The sequence below is a fragment of the Hyaena hyaena genome, unplaced genomic scaffold (genome assembly GCF_003009895.1).
Source record: "Hyaena hyaena isolate Hyena2069 unplaced genomic scaffold, ASM300989v1 scaffold_493, whole genome shotgun sequence".
NCBI classification, from domain to species: domain Eukaryota; kingdom Metazoa; phylum Chordata; class Mammalia; order Carnivora; family Hyaenidae; genus Hyaena; species Hyaena hyaena.
Genome location: NW_024081125.1, coordinates 874,657 through 894,579, shown reverse-complemented (window position 1 = coordinate 894,579; position 19,923 = coordinate 874,657). Strand labels below are relative to the sequence as shown.

Below are 19,923 nucleotides of genomic sequence, written 5' to 3'. Positions count from 1 at the left end.
TTGTAGTTTCGGTACTGTTAATTTATCTAGTATATTTCACCATATCTGGACCCCCTTTATGATCGTCATCTCTTTTAAGCTAGTACTTTTCACTTCATTAGAGAAGTCGTTCCATAGTATTTGTATCAGGTAGTGAATCATGTTTAGTCATTAGATGAATGGAATAAAGATACTAGAAGAAATGGCGGGGTATACAGTCATTGTGTGTTTATTGAGCACGTGTGTTCCTAGGCTAAAAAGGCCAAGAAGAAATGGCAGTGGACAGGGCTGATTTCAGTTGCCAAAGGCTTTAAAATTAAAGCAGTAGTTTTACTTAAATGTGTTCAGCTGAAAATGAAACATTCAGTTTGCTTCTGTTATTTTTAAATTGCATTTAATCGTTTTTCAGCCCCTTGAGGAGATCAAAGGGGCCATATCCAGCTTATTTTGACTGGCAGATCGGTGTTAGTAGACCCCTCCTTTGAGATCATCGTGTATTGTATGTTGTAGAATTAAGTTGAGAGTCAGAACTCAAGTAGAATTCCACCTTTCCCATTTATTGCGTAAGTTATTTCAGATCCCTGGTAAAATGGAAATGACCGTAGCTTCAGGGCTGTTTTGAGGATTAAATTAGATGATAGAATTTAATGTTCCATAAAAGGTAAATCTTCTCTCTTCCCTCTTACTGTGGGAACTTTTGGTATTTCATAGGTACCATGGTACATGAAGGATTTTTACGTATTGTATTAAGGATTGTTTACTTCTCTTTTAAAATAAACTTTAAGTGAAATCAGTTTCAACCGATAAACAGGAAAGTACCTAAATCACAAGGATACACAGAGTGAACACGCCTGTAGCTGGTGCCTGGATCAAGAGCAGATATGACCAGTGTTTTACAGGCTCCTCTCAGTGCCCGTCGCAGGCAATTACACTCCTGTCCCCTGGCCAAGGAAAAAAAAAAGTAAACACCGTACTGACTTTTCCTTATTTCCAAGTTTATGTAGTGGAAGTTATATGGTATGATTTTGTGTTGGGATTTTGTGTTGGGTTGCTTCACTTAACATCTCGTGTGTGTGAGATTCGTGGTATTCTGTCATATGAATATGTCCATATTTACTTGTCTGTTGTCTTGTTGATAGGCATTTGTTTTCAGTTTTGCCTGTTAGGAGTAGTGCAGTTCTTTCGCATGTCTTTTGGTGAGTATGTGTATATTTCAGTCGGTGTTCACAGAGACTGGAATTATTTGGGTTATAGTCTGTGCGTATATTCAGAGCAGATACTTTCAATTTACAGTGTTCTGCCAGCCTTGTGTGAAAGTTCTCTAAGCTCTACATCCTTTCCCACGCTTGATACCCTGTGTCTTCATTTTGGCTGTTCTGATGGGTGTGGTAGTAGCAGCTCATTGTGGCTTACTTTGCATCCCTCTGATTGCTTGTGAAGATTATTGACCAGGAGATATCCTGTGCCGGGAAGTCCTCTGCCCATTCGCCATTTGCTTGTCTGCCTCTTCCTTACCAGCATGTAGGAATTGTTTCTGTGTCTCCTACCCTGGCTGGCCTTTCGCTTTTAATCAGATCAGATCATAAACAGTCTACTTTTTGATGTAGTTCACTTTGTCCTTTTTTTTTCTTTATGATTAGTGATTTTAGCATCTTGTCTATGAAATTTTTGCTTACTCCAAGGACATGAAGGTGTTCTCTTGAGTTGTTTTCTGAAGACTTCATTGTTTTACTTTGCACATTTAGAACTACGGTCCAACTGGCATTGATTTTTGTGTATGACTTAAGGAGTCAAGACTCACTTTCCCATCTGGACACACAGTTAACCCAGTTGTTATTTGAAAAGACCATCATTCTGTACTACACGACAGTATTGCTTTGCTGTTAATTAAATGACCCTTACGTGTTTGGGTCTGATTCCATAGCCTGTTCTGTTGCATTGTCTTTTCTTGTGCCATTACCCACACTATCTTATGTATTGCAGCTTTATACTAAAAATTGATAAATCAGTTGACTTTTTTTTAGAAAGAGTGTGTGCACGCTTGTGCTCATGTGTGAGCTGGGGAGGAGCAGAGGGAGAGAGAATCTTAGGCAGACTCCATGCTCATTGTGCAGTCTGATGTGTGGCTTGATCCCCCGTCCCTGGGATAGTGACCTGAGCCAAAATCAAGGGTCGGATGCTCAACTGACTGAGCCACCCAGGCGCCCCTAAATCAGTTTACTTTTGAACGTTAAGCCGTCCTTGCATTCCTGTGATAAACTGCAGCTAGTCGTGATGCATTCTCCTTTTTATATATTCCTGGATTCAGCTTACTGACATCTTGATTAGTATTTTTGTTTGCATTTTTGGTTTGAGAGACAGGTCTGTAATTTTACTTTACCATAATGCCCTTGTCAGATTTTGTTGTCAGGTTTATGCAGGTCTCATGGAAAGAGTTGGAAAGGATTCCCTTTCATTTCAGTCCTCCCGAAGGGTTTGTTGTTAAGATTGTAGTTTAAAGATTGTTTCTTTAAATGTAAGATTGTAGTTTCTTTAAATGTTAAGAAAAATTCACTCTAGTGAAGCCGTCTGGGCTTGGGAGTTTTTAATACTTTTTTTTTTTAAACTATAGCCCTCTTCAAATTTTTTGTTTCTTTAGATGTTAATTTTGGTGGGTTGTGTTTTTCAGGGAATTTGCCCACTTCTTCTGAAGTACTTTCTTTAGTGGCTACTAAGATGTCATTGATACTAAAAACAGAAATAACCAGATAAAACGTTGCTCCATTTGGAAAAATGACAACTTTTTAAGAGATCGTTAAGAGATTTAATATGAAGAATGCTCTTTATTGTGGTTCATGGAAGAGTAAGCAGTGATGAATGCCACTTGAAAAGGTTTTTTATGCTCTTAGAATTTAGGCACAAGTGGGATATAGATGCAGAGTTAGCTCCCTGAAACCAAATTATGTTCAAAAGCTATTGTTACATGGAATCTGTCAGCAGATTCGGAGCTGAATTTTTACTCTTTAACCACATTTCATCTTGGATCAATTTGACTGTAGCGAATTATAATTTAACATGTTCTTGGCTTGTCTTTGCAGAATTGTTTCTAAGTGATAGTAAAAATAAAAATAAGTCGTTAAAGTAGGAAGTAATAGTATCTTAAAAACATTTTGGGAGCAGGGCAGTCAGTATTCAAATAACCTCTACCGTAGGATTGCTTCTTGGTGAGAATTGTCCGCATTTATTCTTCCAGAAAGATCCTGCGTGTGCCGGACACCCCAGCTGGTTCTGGATGTATAGATTGATTGTCTTTTAACTGAAACTGTTGACTTTCTGAAAAAGCAGCACTGTTGACCAGACCTAAGGTGGAGGAGCGGTTAGCTGAGGGCTGGGGGTGGTATGTGCCAAGGCCCTGGGGTAGAAAGGAGCTTGGTGGTGTGTCTGCAGGGAGGTGGTAGAATTACGTAGGGCCGTGTGCAGTAGGGATTTTGGATTGTATCCTGATTGTGGAGGGAATCAATCCATTGAAGGTTTTGAGGCATCTTGCTCTACTGGTTTGACTCCTGTTTTCCCCATACCTGGTTATGTGGTGCTCTGAGCTCCATTAATATTCTTCTTTTGTTTTCAATCACCCTCCCCCACCCCAGGACTGATAGTTGGTGGTCCTTGGCAGCAGATAGCAAACATTTACTCAGGCTTTCAGCCTTGAGTGCATTCAGACTGTAGTGCACTTCCTGAGCAGGCCCCGTACAGACGGCAGCCTTGGTCCGTGCAATAAGGTGGAAGCAGGTGTGGAAAATTCGGAAGCACGTGTAGGGTGTCCTAGTGGCTCTGCTGGTGTCCGGGCCGTAGAGCAGGTCAGCAGCCCACTGCCTTCGCAGGAGCTGGTAGCTGCTGGGATTTTGCCCTTTGGTCTAGTGTGGATTCTTTCCTATGTTTTTTGCATTTCTTTCTTTCTTTCTTTTTTTAAGAGGGTTATAAATACTCTGAAAGATGTGAGCCTGCAGCTGTGGTTTTGGTTCCTGCTCCTTTCCCGTCCTTTGTCGTCCCCAGATATGTCAGTAATGTCACGTGCTCTTCATTGCCCGTCAAGCTGAGGGCTCTTTCTAGAGGCTCTTGCAGTGTTTCACCTCCTCCCCCCAATGGTGAAGTTCTCTTCCACACGTAACATTGTACCTGTTTGTGTAGGGATTTGCATATTTGAAGTAGCCAAAGAATTAAATGTATGTGTTGTGGGATCATGTAGAGGAGCCAGAGGCTGACATGTTCACAGAGCCCTAGGAATGCAGGGTGCTTGGGGGGCTCAGTGGGTTGAGTGTCTGACTTCGGCTCATGTTGTGATCTCCGGGTTTGTGGGTTCGAGCCCTGCATTAGGCTCTGTGCTGACAGCTCAGAGCCTGGAATCTGCTTTGGATTCTGTGTTTCCCTCTCTGTCTCTCTGCCCTTCTCCTGCTTGTGTTCTGCCTTTCTCTCTCTCAAAAATAAATAAACATTTAAAAGAATTAAAAAAAAAAATGTGGAGGCTGAAAGCTTTGCAGATGAGGTCATTTGCCCAAGATCTTGTAGTTCACAGATGGATCCTGTCACCACTCTGACTTCGGAGCCCACTTCCTTTCCCCCTCTCATCTGGCTTCTTTCTCTAATATGTGTGTTCTGGGTTTAATTGTAAGGTAGTTGAGTGAAATAAAGGTGGTTACCTTAGGAGGCTGCATTTATTCTGATGCTGCTTCTCTTTTTTGAAACCTCTAACTCCCGTAATGGATATATTTTTTTAAATTGTATTCAGCAGTAACAAACCTCCATCTTCCCTACTAGATTATGTCCGTTTTTGGAACAGCCGGAAGTTCCCTTGATCACCAGGTGGGGAGCCCCAAATAGCAGTGTGCCGCAGGTAGCCAAGGATAGAGAGTCGTCCCTAGAGAGAGGGACCGGCCATCCTGCCTCCCTCACGATTGGGATGAGTGAGTGCCCAGTGCCGGGGACAGGGGACGTTCAGTGTGCCAACAGGGGAAGTTCCCGTGTGAGCAGAGGTGGTGATTAGGACGAGGAAAAGGAAGGTCTTTTCTAAAGCAAAGAGTAAACTTCAGAAGTCCCTTGTCTGTCACCATTCCTGTCACCGGGCCTTGGAGGGCCTCCCGCAGAGAGCTCGTGGCCGAGATGAACCGGGTGAGAGCCCGGGGCGTGTGTGGAGACCAGAAGAGCAGAGGCCCAGGTCTGGCTTGGAGCCCACAGGCTCACGGCCCTGGCGGGGCTGCGTTTGAAGGTGCCATCATGCTGTCGCTCCTGCTTGTCTCCCCTGTCCTGCCTTGCTGCTCTCGTGTGGGCAGGTGCTGCGCGGCACAGTGCTTGCGACGTCCCCGATGTGACTTGCCTGGTTTCTTTTCAGTGCTTCTCCCTCCACGTGCGGGCTCCTCCCTCGAGTGATGCCCTGTGTCCCCTCCCTGACCGCTGCCGATACCGCTCACCCTTCAAATCCAGGCTCCAGTCCGGTGCCCACCTCCACAACACGAGTCGGCAGTGTGGAGGTCCCGCCCAGTAAATACTGGCTGAATGAATGAACAATTTAAGGGGCAGGAGGCAAAACAATGGTCTTTTAAGTGGGGAACATCACCTTAAGTACTACTTTTTATACTGCCCTGAAATACAATTGGATAATTTCCATTTTTCGGTATTTTGATAGTCAGACATCTGTATCAGTGTTTGGTAGAGTCATGTTTTTTGCTTTGTTTTAAAATATTTTCAAACTCATGAAGTATATGAATAGTATAAAGAATTCCCATATTATTACCTATGTTTACCAACAGTTAACGTTTCACCACATTTGCATTCTCTCTCTGCACATCGTTATTTTCCTGAGCCTTGTTAGATCAAGCAGCAGGCCTTCGGCTCTTCACTACTGGATGCTCGAGGCAGATTTTCTAGGAGCAAGAGCAGATTCTCTTACATAACCACAGTGTAGTTACCGAATTCGGAGAATTTGACATTGATAATGACAGTTAAATTTCACCAGTGTCTCTAGGGGGGAGGAAAAAACCTTTTCCTCTGTGCCCTTAGTGGATCAAGTGAGTTAAATTGACAAAGGACAGATGAACCAGAGAAAAGATTTATTCGGCATGCACACTGGAGATTCACCCAGGGGTGAAAACCCAGGAAGGCAGTTAGACTTGAGAGCGTACATGCCATTTTAATAAAGGGCCATGTATTTTGGATGAGTGACAAGAAAAAAGGAATGAGTTTGGGCTTCTGGGGTGGTCAGTGGTGGGGAGGGAAACAGACGAGGGAAAGTAGTGGGTGTTATGTCAGTAAGGTTTGTTTATGCAGATTCACGTCCATCTGGGTCTTTTGTGGTAATTAACATCTCTTCCTGGTACTGGAGTGGGGAGGAGGGACACTTTCACAAAGCCACATTTATGTCCTGGTTTTAGGCAGAAAGAAGAAGGGCAGAGAGTTCCTTCCGTGGCTGCTACTTCTCTGGCCTTTCGCCCAGAATAATCCCTATGCCAAAGTGGCCTGTTTTCAGGTGGCCTGTGCTGATCACCCTTCCTCCCAGTAATGTCCTGTATGGCCGTTTTCCTTCTCCTGTACAGGAGTCAGTCCAGGAACTGAACCGTGTATATTGCACATAGCTGTCACGTTTAGCTTGGGATCTGGAATCGCTTCTCAGATTTCAGCTTTTGTGATACATATTTGAAGAGTACGAGCTAGCTGCTTTGTTAAGTGAATCTCAAATTTGGTTTCCATGTTTCCTCATGATGAGACTCAAGTTTTGCACTTTGGATAGGAAAATCTACATAAATGACATTTCTTTCTCAGTTCATCCCATTTGGGCGATACGGGTCAGTTTGTTCAGTTGTGGTGATGTCACTTTGGTTAAGAAGGTCATCTGTCAGGTTTTCCTGGTGCAAAGTTAACAGTTTCCATTAGGGTTCCTAGGTAATCTGTGCAGAGATACTTTGAGATGACGTAAATATCTTTTTGTAAACTTCACCCAGTCGCTTTAGCATCCATTCATGACTCTTGCCTCAGTTACTAACGTGATGGTTCAAAATAGTGGTTTGTTTTCTCTCATTCCTTCTACATTTATTAGTTGACATTAAATAGAATTTTATCTGGATTTTAAGCCTAATACAATGAATGAGTCTTTGGGTTTTCTCAGCTAGTTATGTTGTAACTTTAGAGCTGTACATTGCTGCTGAGACATTTTCGAAGTTTGTAACACAACAGATTGCATTAACGTGCAAGACGATTTTGCAGAGGTTGGGAGCACTCAGAGGGCGAGGCTGGTGGGGTCGGTATAGCTGGGTGCTGTCAGGGTTATCACTGCTCATGGACGTTTCTGCACCTTTGATGGCTTCTGATCAGCCCTGAACTTTGCTTTGTTGGGGGACGGGGTGACGATGGGGGTGTTAAGCTTGTTTAAATAATGTGGGTGGTTTAAAGTCTTTTAAAAGTAAGAAGCATCCAAGCTGAATTTGTTATTTGACCTGCAAAAAGATACATATTGATTTAAAGTTTGATTAATAAGGTTTTTTCTCCACATAGAATTAGTTAAGGAAAACATATTTATTGCTGTTTCCAGCTTTCCTTCAATTCTGTGTAAGTCAAGTACGAGAGAGTCTGTCCTTTGGAAAACCTTACAGTTTGGGGATGGGGGGAGTAGCCTTAGCAATAATATTGAATATGGAGCAGAAGATATAAAACAGCTATGATTTGGGTGGTATAGACGCCACAGTGTGCTGTATGAGAGGGGAGTCCAAGGATAGGTGTCAGGTTCTTTGGGATGAGGGAGTGGCGGGGGGTGGGGGGGGGGGGTCTGGAAGCAGCAGCTCACGTGAAGGCTGGGATATACGAGTCACCGGGTTCTGGGGAAGCAGATGACAGGAGTGGGCGCACGTCTTGCACTACAGTGCTTGGTGCCTCACTGCTTGCCCGGAACTTTTCACATGTTTGCGGCCATCATAGTCAGTGGCCTGTCCTAAGCATTTTGTCTCAGGACTGACGTCTCTTTAGCATTAAAATGTGCATGCGTTACATTGTGTTAAAACAGCTTAACACAGAAAACTGGCCTTTTTTCCTCTCGGGGATGTCCTTAGGTGATACATAAAAGACATACAAGAAGATGCTCATGAACTGAGTAAATTCTGGCACTTGTTGAACAACATTTTTATTGAATAAAGGATGGAAACTTGGAATCAACCATTAACCTTAAAATTCACCTTGAAAGTTAGTGGTGTATTAAGGTATTTACTTCTTGAAACAAAACTGAAGGGGAAATGTCCTTGTACATTACCCGAAGGGGAGGGACAGTTCCGGGTGCCATTTTGGTGTGTAGGAATGTTGTCTTTTTAAGAAATATTCCAAGTACGTGGGCCATTGGCTGGCAGCCCAGAGATGCTTTTTATGTGGAGATTTTGATGGATGATATTTGTTAAAATGGTGTTTGACCTGTATTCGGTTCCGCGTTTGGACAGATCTAACTTTCGGCATAATGACATGGAGATGTAAACATAATATGTTTGTTACAGATTTATAGAAACCCAGAAATGTATTTGGTTCATAGAGGAGTACGAGAGAGGAAGGCTAGTGAGTGTGATTCAAGTCCTAGAAACTAGGGTCAGTTTTACCACATTTAATGGCTTAGGAAGGGAGAAGTTCAAAAAAAACTATTTTATGTTTTGTTTTTGTTGATTTGTTTTTAATCTAAAACAATTATTTCTCTATAGATTTATTTATTTATTTAAGTAACCTCTACACCCAACGTGGGGCTCGAACCCATGACCCAGGATCGAGAGTCACACACTCTCACGTCTGAGCCAGACAGGTGCCCCCAGAATCCTCTCTCTAAACGGTGTTGGATTTCTCTAGAATTCAAGTTCCAAGAAATGAGAATTTGTTATTTGGCCTGAATATTGTTGGAGAATATATTTCATGGTTGTGTTGTTGTCGTTGTTGTTTTAAAGACCAGTGTTGAGGGAATATAATTGAAAACGGAACCTCCTCTTCATCCAGAAAATTCATCCACACAGGTAGAGGGAAGAGCACAGTTTTCTTACTGGGTAGGCGTTAAACCAGCTTGCCGTAGGCCTCAGCGGCTGTCTGCTAAACAGGCTCCAAAAGACCAAGAAATCTCATTCTTTTGTATAGTTGGGTGGTTATGACACTTGACACCCATGTTTTCAAGATAAAATTGCTCCTTTCCTCATATCTTCGTGACTGGAGGTAGGTTTTGCGGGGAGGGAGAAAGACTCTCTTCCCTTTTATGATCAACTGGGAGAATGACACCTCTTATTTTAACTTGCCTTTATGCCCGTAATCGTCTAGACCCGTTACTCTGCGTCTCTGACCACAGACTCGCCTGGTGATCTTAGGCGTATCTCCCCAGCACATTTGCTGCTAGGATCTAAAGGCTCTTCAAACGGTCCTTAGTTTTCTCTGTTAGCTTAAGAAGTAACTTTTGACAGCGTTTTACGGTCCCAGTGTTGATGTGTGGGTTTTTTCTTTGGTCCACTAGGGGGCGTCATGGCAGTGTCCCTCTTTGGGCTCAGGAGAGTAGACAGGGAACCTGGACAGCCGTGCCTGTGGAGTTAGGAGTATCCGCATCTCTGACACTCTATGATGGAATGACTGAGTTGGAAGTTTTGTTACCCGTTTTGAAAATGTGTCCCGGGAGGCTCTAGATGCTTCTGGACTTCACATCAGAATGGTTAAGCTGTCCGTTCTTACAAGCCCTTGTGTGAAGGGGTTTGGCCGGATTTAGATGCTAATGTGGGTGAAGTTGGTGGGTTCCGACTAGAACTTGACCGGGTGTCTGGTACCTGGCATGTCTTTTTCAGAGCCGCCATAGAGGGGCTTATCAAACAGGGGTTTGCATGTTTATAATCCAAGTTAGGGTCATCAATGAAAATGAGAAAACTGGATCTAGTGGCTCTATATTTATGAACATGAAGTAAGTTGTTGTCCTTGGCATGGTAACTCTCAAATGTCTATACAGAATTGTCTAAGGAAATAATTCAGGTAACTCAGCAGTAATTTGGTAATAGTGGAGTTGCACTGAAAGCTAAAGGATTGTCAGCTTTATTATTTTAGTTAAAGGTGTTTTGAGCAAAGGCGTGACTATGAATTAGAACAGCGTGGAGCGTGATGGATGGGGCCATGACGGTGTATTGAGTCTGTATCTTACTAGGTGGCGGTATAAAATGGAATTAAGTGTCAAAGGAGGGAGGAGGTGGCTTTAGCAACCCAAACAGACGCCAGAGGAGGGGAGATCGGCTCCTGGGAAAACATGGTTACCCACCCACATAGGCTTCCCGTAGTTTTAAAGTCAGATTTTACTGGAGGAAGATGTAAGTTACTTCTAAGAACGCACCCTTCTATCTAACTGGATTGTCCTAACAACTCACACCCATTTTCAATTGTACTAAAGCATAATACAGTTAAAGGCAGCTCTTTCTGGCATGTACTCTTTCCGTGACTGAGTAGAAAACTAAGTTACCTGGAATCTTCCTCTGATAAGTTAACCTATGAAAATTGTGTCAACTAGGAATTTTCTTAAAGTTGGTTTTTAAAAATGAGTTCACTGTTCTAAAATACTCTCTCTGATTGCTTTTAGGTTACCTAGGGTATGAATTAATACAGACTTGGAAACTGAAAGAACTTAGAATCAGCATTTTGAGGTAAATATGTACACACTACAATAGTGCTAAGGGCTCCCCGTTCTACTCTGAACCTGATGAGCAAAACGAACTTGTCTGTGAAATGAGTGTCATCTGTGCTTGAATGCCCTTGAACCGACTAGACCAGACACTGAGGCGTCTAACAATTGCTTTTCCGAGCCTGTGGTAGTGGAGACGCTGCGGTCATTAGCGTAATGAGCACAAGCAAGATTTGGTGTCAAATCCGACAAAAATCAACATTTCTTATTTAAATTAAGCTTTCCACGTTAACACGCTTCCTTAGTTTTTGATTTATAATCTTTTACCAGAACCACACTAAATTTATATTTCTTTATAACAGTATTGTTCTGAATTCCTTTACTCGTGAATGAATTCTGTGAAAGAGTTTATAGTGTGGATTGAACTGTTGTGTTTTTAATTCCATTCTGAGAAATTGAAATTACTGACAGAGCTCACGCATGCATTGCGGTGATTTGGATTTCTCAGCCACGTGCCTCTTCTGGTGATCCCCATTTCTTTCGTGTATGTGAATTTAGGAAATGACATCTACGTGTCATTGTCGTCTTCCCCTCCCCCCCATTACTCTAGCTGCTATCTTTAGATTGTATTTCCTGTGTTTGATTTTCTTATATTCATTGTGCCATCTTCTCTTGACCTTTTCTCTAACTTTTCCTTTTACCCAGATCTCTGGGAATTAGGCGAGCTATTGTTATAGCCCCCACTCTCTTGTTCTTTGTTTTAGAATAAGACTTCACTTCCTAAAATAACCCAAATGTCTTTTGTTCAACATTTAATACAACATAATGGTCTTTTATTTAGCTCTTCCTCTCAATAGGGCTTTCTTGTAGATGTGTTTACGTTCGGTTTAAGTACAGGAATCTTAAACGTGGCTATCTTTGCATTTATTTTTAGAGCAGAAGCTCGGGCATGCTGTGATTTTCCAATAAACTGCTATCACAATGTCAAAATGCAGCTCAGACAGCAGCACCGCAGAGATCTCAGACATTAACACGGTAAATCTGCGACTTCTCTATCATATGTGGAAAGAGGAAGAGAGTTTTTATTCGTGTGTTTTACTAAATTATTTCTGAGTGAATAATAACATAGGAGCTATGCCACGGCCTCACCGATTTCATGGATGTAAATTGTTTGGCCAGAAAGTTAAAGCCTGTCATCGAGGAGCCATCACGAGGCGTCTCTTGGCCCTGCGAAAGCAGTGAACCAACAGTCGGCTCGTGTGTGAGATGACAGAGCCCTTACTTACCAGCAGAGATGTAGAGCTTTTCGTTAAGACCAGGTTAAGGAAAAAAAAAATCTACTTAGACATGTCAAAGGAAGTAAAAATTGGCAAAATTACGGATTGTTCTGTTTTCGCGGTCTCAGATTACCTGTTGAGGGTTTTCGTCTTGGATTTGCTTTCCTGAAATAGAAAGGGTCTCTCTGGGGCCACTATATTCCATCAGTGAAGATGAACTCAACTGGTGTGACCTTACGAAGAGCGGGTTAAATCGCTGTCGTCTGTCTCCTTGCACACCCTCTCCCGCACCCGCCCTCCCAGGAGAGGGTGTGGATTTCCAGACCACACACACAGTCGTGTGGAACAGTGGCGCTTCTGTACATGACTGTGCGGCGGTCGTGACTCCCTTGCTGAGCGTATCAGTTGCTCACCTGGACGTACGTGGGGCACGTCGCAGCAGGGAAGGAGACCCGCAGCTGTGCTCCTGGGGAGCACGTGTGCTGGTAGAAGAACCAGGGGTGTACGTGCGTCCCTCTGCAGATATGCGCCAGGTGACCTGACATCTGCAAGGCAGACAGAAGCCGTTTGAAGGGTTTTACCATCACTCACGTGGACGTGCTTTTCATCCCACGAGCCGCCCTGATTGTCTGCCACGTTCTGGGTGTGGCGGGTGATCGAGTGTGCGAGGGAGTCCCAGTCTCACCGCTCGTATTTATTTCCTTTTTGAAAGTCTTTATTTGGAAATGACTATTTCAGACGTGCAGCAGAGTCACAGGAGTAAGAATGGGACAGAGAATCTGGGCTTTTGCCCCGTCTGCTTCACCGGTTGTGCACACTCTCTGTACTCATGTGTAGCTTCTCTGTCTGAACCATTTGAGAAGAAGTTGCGCGCGTCTCCTGGTCCTTTAGCCCTCGGCGCTGCGGGTCTGTTTCTTCAGCAGAAGGCAGCGGCTTTCTTAAACAGCCTTAGTGCAGTTACCAGGCCCGGTGACTTTGACGGCTCCATCAGGGGCTCTGTTATGCGCTTTATGGAGTCGTTCTGCGCCACAGGACCCGGTCTGAGGGCACTCACCCACGTTTGTCTGTCACGTCTCTCTATAGCCTTTAATCTGGGACATTTTTATGTTTTTCTTTGTATTTTATACAGTTTTGAAGACTACAATCTCCCTTTGTAAAAAAGTGGAACAGTCTTCTCATTTATTTTTGTAGCCTCTTTCTCTGGACTTGTTAATTACAGTTACACCGCTTGCTGCTCTCTGTGTGAGAAAGAATGGTGGCAGCGGTGACAGCAGCAGGGGGGTGCCGTGGGTTCCTGGCTGTACGTGGTGTTCGCAGGTGGACGGAGAGCTCATTGGGGATCTGCTTAGCTGCCTTCTTCCTTTTTTATTCTCTTCAGCAGTCAGGATTTATGCTGGTTTCCTGATACCTTTTGCCATAGTTTAGATCGGTCTTGGTTGGCATTTGGGTTGGGTGAAGGGTGAGGGCATCAGGCCTTTGGCATAAGTCGTCCCAGACAGCAAGCAGCCCACAGTAAGGACGACCCAGAGCAGCATGACGGGGCGGTAGTCGATGGGAAGGGCTTGTGGTCTGGGCATGGGTCCCACAGAGTGGCCCACTGGGCCTCAGGATATGAGGTACCGTGGATTTAACTTTGGATTCTTGGCAGCCGTGTTGAGTTACCCCACGGGTGTGCGGGCAGCAGGCCCGAGGAGTTGAGAACAGTGAACGCCAAGTGTGGGGTGAAGAGAACGGTCAGTTGATGGGGCTTTGGTTTGGTAGGTGACGAGCAGATGATTTCCAGGAGGGACACAGTTGGTAGCTTTCAGACTGAACCTGCAGTCCTTTGCTCGCCGCCCTCCTCCCAGAGGGCCAGCAAGAGCGGCTGTAGGTCATACCATCTGGTGTGTGCTGTCCGGCCTGGCTGCACCCGCCCTGCTGCCGTTCTGGGCGCCCGCAGCCCTGGGCCCCCCACCGCCTGCTGGAGGTCCTACGGGAGTTGGCCAGATGTTGAGTGGTGGTCCACCGAACTGCTCTCTGAAGTCAGGGCCTGGGCTGGGCCCGTGCACAACAGAGACCACACAGGACACTTCCCGTTGAATCAGGTGGGACAGCTTGAGTCCCTGTCCTGTATGGTGGTCGTACATTTCACATGTCAGGAGACTCAAGGTTCTCGTCAAGGGATAGAGGGCAGGCCTCTTTCCAGGTCCCTAGAGTGATCACGGTGAAAGCTCCCGAGCAGCATGGGCGCCGAAATTTCCTTTGGGGCAAGTGAATGCTGCTGCCGGTCAGGATGCTGATGGTGGGCCTCTCATGTTGAGGTTTGAGACCCTGACCCTCTGGCTGCAGGTTAGGAGTTTTAAAAAATACTCCAGTTTAGTGGGTCATTTTACAGTCAGATTCATCTTTGGGAAAGAATACGTGAAACACAGAAGAGTGCTTCCCTACCGTGAAAAACTCAGAATGGTGCCCTTTGTCTCAATTTGTCTAGGATACATGTAATTTTAAAGATAGAGATTTAAAATAGTTGGTCAGCTGTGCAGTTGAGACAGGTTGTCGGTTGAGGAAAAGACCTATGTGTTTATGATCTTTCGAGAAGATGACAAAGTGTTGGCAGGCACATGAATCTTTCCCAGGGCTCTGTGCCTTCCGAACGTTACCTCGCAACTTTATCGGCAGTGGCATCGTAGAATTGACAAGGAATGTTTGAAATACGTTTGTTTATGTACCCACATGCTTCATATGTACATATGTATTTCACAAGACATCATCTTTATGTTTTCTTTTGAAGGTATATGATAGGCATGGTTCTATATCAGTCAATTTAGATACGGATTTTCCTCACAGGTTCAAAGTATCCCATGATATAACGGTACCATCATTTACGTAGCTCATTTCATATTCCAGAAATACATTCAAATGCATTCGAAAGGCGCTGCTTGCTTTTGGGTGATAATGCAGCAGTACGTACTCATGTCCTATGTCCTTGTATCTTTGTGTATTGCCTAATCCTTTCAGACGAGTTTCTCGGTGTAGACCTGCTGGGTCGGAAAGTACAGCACGCTTGACGTCTTACAGTGTTCCTCGCAGACCAAGACCAAGCTAAAACAGTTACAGGAGAAGTTGGAAAGGGTCCGTCGGAATGACATTCCAATGTTTCTCTTGTGTCTTGGCTTTCTTTCGCCCTTGACCCCGCACGGTGGTGTCATGGTGTTCTCTCTCCCTCCGTAGTGAGCTGCACTAGCGCAGAATGCAGTGAGGGGAGCCCTGGATGAATGAAAGCCCTGCTTTGCGGCCGCTCAGCATGGCCGGCCTGCAGCTCGTGACCCCTGCCTCCTCGCCAATGGGCCCTTTCTTTGGACTGCCATGGCAACAAGAAGCAATCCATGATAACATTTATACGCCAAGAAAATATCAGGTACTAATGAGGACACTAATACTGGAGTGTTTTCACTAAAATGGGAGTCAGCGCGTAGTTGACATGTCTTCTGGAAAACCCATTTACCTTTTCAGGCTCTCCTCTTCGATTAATTTTCTTGTGCCAGATAACTTTTGTTCTTAATAATAGCCCTTTTCTTTTTCTAACCTCTGCCAAGGCGATTGATGGAATCATTTCATTTGTGAAATTCCTCATTGATTCCCCTCTGAAAAACCTTGCCACTCGGCAATATCCACTGCGGGGGGTGGGGGGGGTCTGTCCTCAATGGCTGGGTGGGGGCGGAGGCGGGTTTGAACAGCCACAACGGGCAGAACACTGTCGGTTCAGTTTGTTGTGTTATTCTCGAGAAGTTTTCTGTCCCTCCCTCCCACCCCCGCAAAAATAGTTCTCAAATTGTGAACGTTACCCTACGTGTATTCACACAACACAGCCAGCTGTGTATAACAGGCCTTTTCACGCCTGTGAGTCTCCTCTGTCCGAAAAGACACAGAAAGTCTGTGTTTCAGCAGATTCATCAGAGGAAGATTTTAGGAAAGAGCACAGTTTCCCGAACTAAAACACAATCCAGTTTGCCCAGTTTTGTACTTCGACCAGAAGCCTGTCATCCTTCTCCCCCCACTGCATTTCTAGGTGGAACTGCTTGAAGCGGCTCTGGATCATAATACCATAGTCTGCTTGAACACTGGCTCAGGGAAGACGTTTATCGCCGTGCTGCTCACTAAAGAGCTGTCCTATCAGATCCGGGGGGACTTCAGCAGAAATGAGAAAAGGACGGTGTTCTTGGTCAACTCCGGTAATACAGCGGTTACGTTGCTATGTTGCGTGGAGGAAATTGGATGACGTTTTTATAGTTAGCGCATTTTTTAAAAGGTTTACTTATCAATTTTGAGAAAGAGAGAGAACGGGGGGATGGGGGGCAGAGAGGGAGAGAGAGGGAGACTGAGAATCCCGAGCGGGCCCTGAGCTGTCTGCGCGGAGCCCGACGCGGAGCTTGATCTCACAAACCGTGAGATCATGACCTGAGACATTAAGAGTCAGACGCGTCACCGATTGAACCACCCAGGTGTCCCATAAGCACTTTTTTCTCTGTGGATATTAAGTTAAAAGTATCGAACGGGTCAGGTAGCCTGGGTGGTTCAGTCGGTGAAGCGTCCGACTTCAGCTCAGGTCATGATCTCATGGTTTGTGAGATTAAGCCCCGCGTCGGCCTCGGTGTAGACGTCTCAGAGCCTGGAGCCTTCTTCAGATTCTGTGTCTCCCTCTCTGTCCCTCCCCCGCTCACACTCTCTCTCTCAAAAATAAACATTAAAAAACAAAAAAAAGATTATTGAATGTACAGACAGTTTGAAAAATAACATATTTGTTGAAATTCTGATAGCAGAAATATCATTTAGTCTTATTTCTTAACTTTATAGTACTCTTTTTAAGCGTTAGCCATTTTATTTCACAGATGTTAAACTTTAGCTTTCTCCTTAAATGTATTGAATTCTGATGCTGTGGTTTTTGCATGGGTTACCTTGGGAACATAACCTAATCTGTGTTGTCACAGTTACTTTTGGTCATATTTGTTCTAGCTTCTCAGAGTCCGTCAAAAAGCACTTGACTTATGAGATCGGTAACATCATGATTTGTGATTTTGCTACACCCTTTACAGAAGGGGAGTTAGATGCTTCTTAAAAGTTAGATATTCAGTTAGAATTTGCACTCCTGGGGTTTATGCTTGGGATTACGTATTAAAAAGAAAACTATAAAATGTGCACCCCAGCTGCCAGGGTGCTGATGCAGTCCTGCCGGTGGTCCCCTTGTTTATTAAGATGGTCTCAGTCTGTGATGCTCTCATGTACTTTAAATACATATGAGACTGTCTTATTTCCTGGTGAAACAATCCGATTTTAGGGGTGGGGGGGTGGATCTGGAGTCGTTCGCATCCCAGCCTGAAAGTCCTGTTCTTAGGTTTGGGAAAATCAGCTGTAAAGAAGGAGGGCGACGTAGGGATTTCTGGAGTGAATGACGGAGAACTGGGTGTTGAGTCCCGTAAATGCATTTTGGGGGATAACCTTGGAAACAGGGTTTTAAAGTGGCTCTCTGAAAAATTGGGGGTTAGGTAGTGATAGGTAACAATAAGGAGTTCCTTAGCTATCTTAATCGTTAGTCGTCCAGAGAGCCAACTAGATGAGATGTGTCGTATTCACAAGGAGTGTTTGTGTCTGTAATCAGCAAACCAGGTCGCTCAACAAGTGTCAGCTGTGAGAACTCATTCAGATCTCAAGGTTGGGGAATACTCACACCTAGAAGTGAATGCATCTTGGACAAAAGAGAAATGGAACCAAGAATTTACTAAGCACCAGGTAAGACTTGGAGAGAAGTTCCCCTTTCCACATCCCTAGGAGTCCTCGGCTTCGTTTATAAGGTGACCTTTATCCTGGTTGTCTTTGTTTCATTTGAAAACTCTCTTCCTGTACTTCCTCAACCTAGAAACTAGCCCTTCCGTACTCGTTTTCACTGTCTGAGCCGAAGACCAAATAAACAGTAACTTACAACGTTGCTCTTGTTTCACAGAAGAGAAACAGCTTCCCAGTGTGATTTATTTGCTGGAAAAACACAAATCCTGATGCTGTGCTTCCCGCTTGTAGATACCCTGCTTTTCAGAAGATTCATGCTTGTGTTAAATGTCTTGAAACTGGAGACACCTCTTGGTTGAGATCTTTGGGTCTTTGTCGAGACTTCCTCCACCTGCCACGTTTCTGTGGGGCCAGTGTGTGTTGAAGGTCCTTTTGGCGTTGGTGGGTCTGAAGTGGTCAAGAGACGCCTCCTGACTCAGCCAGGGCCGTCCACGCCGACGTGTGCCTCGCACCTGGGGTTGAGTCCTCATGAATGACACATTGACGTGCCCACCCAGAGACAGTGCCCTAAAAGAACACTTAGTCTGCACCTTCTTCAATAAAACCTCATCCGTTCAGCAGGAAAAAAGAGGAAAATGCAGGGTGAATTGTTTTGTGATCTGATTAAATCAGTAGGTCTCGTCAGTCAAAATATGGCTCTAGGAACCCAACAACCCGAAGTAGTTTTAGGAGATTTATCATAAAAACATGGTCTCTGTCATCACGAATTTTTTTCTCCCAACCTGTTTCCGTATTTTCCCATGTCTTGGTTCCATAGTGTTAGCTTGCGTGCATTTAGAATGTCTCTTGTGATTTTCACTAACAAGTTCCTCACTTCTCACCTGAAGTGGTGGTTCCGTAACCTGATTCAGTAGAAGTGTACGCAGGTGGGTGAACGCACGTTCGTACAGTGATGTCGGCTTTCTTTTAGGTTCTCGTTATGACTTGCTATGTCGCCTTGAATGTTTTGAAAAATGGCTACTTATCACTGTCAGACATTAACCTCTTGGTGTTTGATGAGTGTCATCTTGCAATCCTAGACCACCCCTACCGAGAAATTATGAAGGTAAGTTTTTAGATTTCATCAGTCTCTGCACAAGTCAAATTCCTGAGAATAAGCAGTGTGTTTATATATCAAAAACAGTAATATTAGTTACCGGTTTTGGGAACTTGGTTCCGTGTATGAATGAATGAATGAATATTAAATTAATTTTCACTGAGATCTATAATAATAAACTATTATGAGTAATCTATAGTAAATCTAATCCTTTGATAAAATTAAAAAAAAATTTTTTTTAATGTTTTTTATTTATTTCTAGGAGAGAGAGAGAGAGAAACAGTGTGAGCAGGGGAGGGTCAGAGAGAGAGGGAGTCACAGACTGAAACAGGCTCCAGGCTCTGAGCTAGCAGTCAGCATAGAGCCCGACGCAGGGCTCGAACCCACGAACCGCGAGATCATGACCTAAGTGAAAGTCAGACGCTTAACCAACTTAGCCACCCAGGCACCCCTCCTTTGATAAAATTTTAAACAAATAAATGAAGTACGGAATCTGCGATAAATTAGTTATGTGATCTGTCATAGCATGTTTACGCGTGCCTGTTTGGCACAGAGATCTTTGAAACAGTCTCCAGTGATTCCATAAGTGATATTTTTAGCATCTGCCCATCTTCCTGACATCGGTTAGTCTGGCAGTGTCTCTGTCGTTCTGGCCTCGCAGAACGAATGCCTCACTGTTAGTATCTCTTATTGTGTTAGCTCTGCGAAGATTGTCCATCGTGTCCTCGTATTTTGGGACTGACTGCTTCCATTTTAAATGGGAAATGTGATCCCGAGGAATTGGAAGAAAAGATTCAGAAGCTGGAGAAAATCCTCAAGAGTAATGCTGAGACCGCCACTGACCTGGTGGTATTGGACAGGTAGGTGCTTAGCTGGTGTTTCCCTCGGGTCCCTATCGTGGGCCTCCCGGACCGCGCCTGTCCAAGTGGACGGATGGCTACGGATGGCTGAGGCAGGGGACGAGCGAGTCTGAGAATCCGTAGGACAGGGAGCTCCCCTTGCTTCCACAGAGAGCAGCAGATGGGGGGGCCTCCTCGCTCAGAAGGTGGCACGAGTGGGGGCCCCTCTTGTTTGCTGATGTGGACGAGGACCGGGAACGAGGACGGGAAACTTGTTTCTGTCTGCGCGCACGTGCGTGTGGTCGTTCCAACCTAAGTGTCCATGTGATACTTCGAAAGAAC

General features: G+C 44.5%; 1 protein-coding gene across 3 annotated transcripts in view; it reads left to right on the top strand.

Moving 5' to 3' along the window:
* The window catches only part of DICER1 (dicer 1, ribonuclease III), a 66,734-nt gene that overhangs the window by 8,606 nt on the left and 38,205 nt on the right, over window positions 1-19,923 (top strand). The window contains exons 2-8 of one of the 3 annotated variants that reach the window (XM_039254557.1): window positions 10,568-10,631; window positions 11,549-11,644; window positions 15,097-15,283; window positions 15,935-16,097; window positions 17,522-17,652; window positions 18,617-18,751; window positions 19,442-19,602. In XM_039254557.1, the coding sequence (XP_039110488.1) occupies window positions 15,137-15,283; window positions 15,935-16,097; window positions 17,522-17,652; window positions 18,617-18,751; window positions 19,442-19,602 (737 nt within the window). In that variant the 5' untranslated portion in view covers window positions 10,568-10,631; window positions 11,549-11,644; window positions 15,097-15,136. Of the gene's footprint in view, window positions 1-10,567; window positions 10,632-11,543; window positions 11,645-15,096; window positions 15,284-15,934; window positions 16,098-17,521; window positions 17,653-18,616; window positions 18,752-19,441; window positions 19,603-19,923 lie in introns of all 3 variants that reach the window. The other 2 variants (XM_039254556.1, XM_039254558.1) reach the window with 2 other exon arrangements.